This window comes from Poecilia latipinna, unplaced genomic scaffold (genome assembly GCF_001443285.1).
Source record: "Poecilia latipinna isolate Pla-1442-1.1 unplaced genomic scaffold, P_latipinna-1.0 Scaffold1843, whole genome shotgun sequence".
In the NCBI taxonomy this organism is placed as follows: domain Eukaryota; kingdom Metazoa; phylum Chordata; class Actinopteri; order Cyprinodontiformes; family Poeciliidae; genus Poecilia; species Poecilia latipinna.
The window spans coordinates 127526-131891 of NW_015114459.1; the positions used below are offsets into that span (position 1 = coordinate 127526).

The 4366-nt window shown below is 35.7% G+C and overlaps 1 protein-coding gene across 5 annotated transcripts in view; it reads left to right on the forward strand.

The window, feature by feature from the left end:
• The window catches only part of LOC106934687 (ankyrin-3-like), a 107319-nt gene extending 103340 nt beyond the window's left edge, over nucleotides 1–3979 (forward strand). For 2 of the 5 annotated variants that reach the window (XM_015014741.1, XM_015014745.1), the window contains 3 exons: nucleotides 244–316; nucleotides 694–753; nucleotides 3672–3977. In XM_015014741.1, the coding sequence (XP_014870227.1) occupies nucleotides 244–316; nucleotides 694–753; nucleotides 3672–3793 (255 nt within the window). In that variant the 3' untranslated portion in view covers nucleotides 3794–3977. Of the gene's footprint in view, nucleotides 1–243; nucleotides 317–693; nucleotides 754–3671 lie in introns of all 5 variants that reach the window. The other 3 variants (XM_015014744.1, XM_015014742.1, XM_015014740.1) reach the window with 3 other exon arrangements.
• The last annotated feature ends 387 nt before the right edge of the window (nucleotides 3980–4366 follow it).

Genomic DNA, 4366 nt, shown 5'->3' on the forward strand with positions numbered 1-4366 from the left:
CCAGCCCCCTTTGGGGTTTGGGTATTGTTTTTTTTTAATGATGTTGGGGGTTTGTTTTTTTTTTTTTTTTTTTAGGTTTGTGGGTGTTGTGTCCACATGTATTTATTTATAAAGGATGCTTCCAGTAAAGTGAAGTCTTCATCCAGTGTGAAGAATGAGTCCCTTACTCCACAACCCCTTTATAAAAGCAACCTTTCCTGATTTTAAAAGACATGTAAGGCAATTGTTTTCTCTCTCCAACAGACTGTGATAGAGAAGCACAAGATGAACGTCCCAGAGACCATGAACGAGGTGCTGGACATGTCTGATGATGACGGTAAGGTTTCATATAATCCATTTTGAAAAACCATTTCTTCCCACAACTCTCGGATGGCTAATGGCTAAAATAACACATTCAGTTTAGTTTTTTTTTTTTTTTTTTTTTTGGGATTAAAGCCCAACGAGCCGGTACTAATAAATTCATTCTTGTTTTCTTTTTAGTCATGTATGATTTCTGTTACAATCATTGATTATTTATGATTTGTAGTTTCAAACTGATTTATCCACTCATTCAGAATGACCCATAATCACTTTTTGTTTTTGAATGTGATGATTTCATTATCTATATAATTTCTCCACATTATTTTTGCAACTCTTTGTTTTGTTGATTTTTTTATTATTATTATTCTACCTCTCTCCTTCATCTGAACACAGTCTGTAAAGCCAATGTCCCAGAAATGATCACAGACGACTATTTTTCTGATGTGGAAGAAGGTATTTTTATCTCTATATATTTTTCTTTTCTTTCTAGTCTTCTTGCATGTCTGTGCTTTAAAGTCTCTTATCCTTCAACTGAACCTTTGCTGTCTGGCAGCTTTTTTTTTTTTTCGGCTAATACAGGTGCATCTCAATAAATTACAATATTAGGGGGAAACTCATGTGTTGCATTTATTTATTACAAACACAGACATATTTCAGGTGTTTAAATTTCTTGATACTGTATTTTGTTTAAATCTATTTCAACACAAGAAATTCAATAGTTGTAACCAATATCTTGTGTACGTCTGTGTCATCATTTACAAATTTAAAACTCAGCTGAGGAATGGAAACTGATTGCTCTGTGAGCGCTCCCAAATATAATTATAAACCAAACTAACCAGAATAGATGTTACGGATTTTGAGTAGGAGTTTTCTTTTTATTTAATGCTGTATTAGTGTGAGGCTTGCAGGGCGTGTTAGAGCTTCTACGATCATCCGGCTGAATTGTTTGACATGTCAGAAAGTCAGTGATCAAATCATACATGCTTCTTTGTTACCTGGGCGGGAAGACAGTGCCGGGGGGCTTTTTACCTGGAGCAGATTAGCTTCTTATGGCACTAAAGTGAAAGTCAGATTACTGTAGTTTGACAAGGCTGTTATCAAGTAGTGTGGGTCAATGACTGTCAGCTGACAGCTGCAAAGTCAGCAGTCTTCTCCATAATTGTGTCGGCAATGACACGTGCATAAACTAGTATTTTTGCATAAATCTCCATTCTATTGGTCTATGTAATATTGCACTTTTCAGGGAAAGCTACATTTTTTATTTTTCTCTGCAAACCAGAACCATCAAAATGATCACAAATAAACACATAAATAAACGATTGTGTGCATAAATCTGCATAATATTTAGATTTCGCTGTGCAAATTACTAGCAAGGAAAAAACAAACCAACATTTTCCTCCTAAAATGATTCACATACCAGACCGAATGTGAACCGAACTCCAGGGAAAAACTTTGATCAAGATCAAAAATAAATTGAGATAACTTTTTAAAAATTACGGGATAGAAGAAACAAGCAAAACTTTGCACTTTTATGGGTGAGGGGTGGGGGGAGGGTTTACAATGAATTGGTGGCATAGTTCTTAACAACAAATCTGAGCTGCAACACTTCTGCACAGTTTTTTTTTTTTTTTTTTGCACATTAAAATGTAGGGAGAATTCTTTTCTGCTGGTTGCTATGCCAACAATGGTTATTGAGGAGCATGTAACAGATTTCTTTTCAGGCCCGTGTGTTGTCAAGACAGACACTCGATCCTTTGTCTTTCTGTGCCTCTCAGTGATGCTTGCATTGTAGCCAAAGCTAACACTGGAACAGCTGCTGCAGTGTTGCTGTACATGTCGTTCCTTCCCCTGTGATCCGCACTGTGGCTCAGAAGCAGATGAACTTAGCCGTTGGTACCACAGAACAGTCAGGGAAGGTCTTTCAGTCAATAGTTGGTTTTGTCCTGACTCGGCTCACTTGCCCTGTGGGTGTTTTCTTGTTTTTGATTAAATGGTCTATATTCATTTTTAGGAAGTCACATGAGCTCTTCTTGTTCTGTTTATTGCTTCTTAATGTCAGAACTCTCGAATGTTCAAACTTTATCCAGTCTCAAACATTTATATGCAAGTGTCAACACTCCAGGAATTATCCTGTTGAATAGATTCAAGTTTAAAGGCAATCCTACCAAATACTAAGAACATTTCAGTTAACTTTTAAAACTGCACCAAGTAAAAAAAAAATCTCATTTAGCACATAGGCTAATCCTAACTGGCCTAAAGCAGGAGAAATATAGGTTTAATCTATTGACGGTGAAAGAAAAAGCCCTCTGTGCCTTGCAGTTTAATTTGATTTTAACTGCAGACAATCACCTGTTGTTGTATTTCTGTCACAGAGAGTTAGATAATACAAAGACATGGACACATTTGTTGACTCCCTTGATAAATATCTGCTTATCAAGTGGTGGAAAATGATGGGGTGGAGGTAAGAAACAACAGTTTTTAACAAAATAAACAAAACATTGATAGATGTCCCTATTATTCACATTTTGTACCTGCCTCCCTAGGTGAAGATGACGTGCTCTCTTCAGCTCAGCCAAAAAAAGTTTTCTGTAAGATTTTCACTGGATGCCACTCAAACCACAGCTCTGTTAAAAGGGTGGTTCAAGATGGACAACAAGTTGCTGTTGTCCATTATGGGTGTCTTTCATTTCCCTTTCTTATGTTTTTGGCACCGTGTGTAGAGAATAATAAATGTGGGTCAGCATCCAGCCTGTTGGCCGCTGGCTGAAAGAAATGGATATCTGTGTCATGTCATATTTAAACCCGGGGGAAATAGGAAGTCATGGATTATTAATTAGATGTTCCTGGAGGGTGGTCAATTTAAAATAAATAAATAAAAAAAATTAAAATTAAAAAAGTTCATTCACAGCTGTGCTACTGGCGATTTTTTTTTCCAATGAAAAACAAAAACAAAAGAGAAAACCTGATGTTTTCCTAAACTGAATAAATTATGTTAAAATATGTGAGGTTTTCAGTGCAATTTTTATCTATTTATTACAGCGTAGAAAAGCCTATTTTAAGTGACTGAATGACTTTTATGTCATCGGTATGCTTGTCCAGCACTTGATTAATAACAACTTTTCTTACTGCAATAAGAGAAGATTTTAAAGGCTATTTGCTATTTTTTTTTTTACAGAGATACCAGCACATTTCTACACATCTACATCTAAATATCTAAATTCAGGTCTTTCTTAGAATCCTATCGTACAGACTGCAGGACCAAGCTCATCAAACGACATTCATGTGTTAAGAGTAAAAAACTTGAAGGTATAAAAGGTTTGAATGCAGCACACATAATAAGGCAAAAATGGTTCTGCTTGTGCTTTGAACAGAAATGGATGTTGGAAATATCAACATCACCTATACTTGTAAGTCAAAAAAAGAAAAGGTTGACCTCACTGTAACTAACTCCAGTAACCAGTTTGCAGTGTTGCAGCTGAACTGTTGCAGCTAAACTCTGCGTGTAGTTTCACTGCTTCTTTTTTTTTTCCCCTGTGCAGCACTCTGTGCATGTTTCTTCCTCATGCAGGAATGTGTGTTCAAGTTGTTGTTGTCCATCTTGAACCTCTGATCTAAAAATAAATGGAGTGTAACTCTAGCCATATTCACATGCTTACATAGCAGCAGCGGCAGTGATTACCTTATCCAATAACACACACACACACACACACACACACGCATGCACACAAACTATCCATGACCTAAATCAGAACAGGCAACAGAATCTGCTTAGGGGTTTGTTTATTTTCTAAAGTTGGTTTAATTAATATAATTTATTTTTGTTTGATATAAAATCCAAGTTAAAAGTTACTTTAATAAATAAAAAAACATCTTCTATATCTAATTCCAATACTCTACTGTATTTGATATCCGTTTTTGTGTGGCTATGGACCTTTTTTTTTTTTTTTTTTTTAAACATAAGCATTTTTCTTTAAAAGAGAGCACTGCTATTGATTTGTCAAATGGGAACCGATCAATATATCATGTTCTGTGACTGAAATCTTCACTGGCTGATCTTTTCATTATA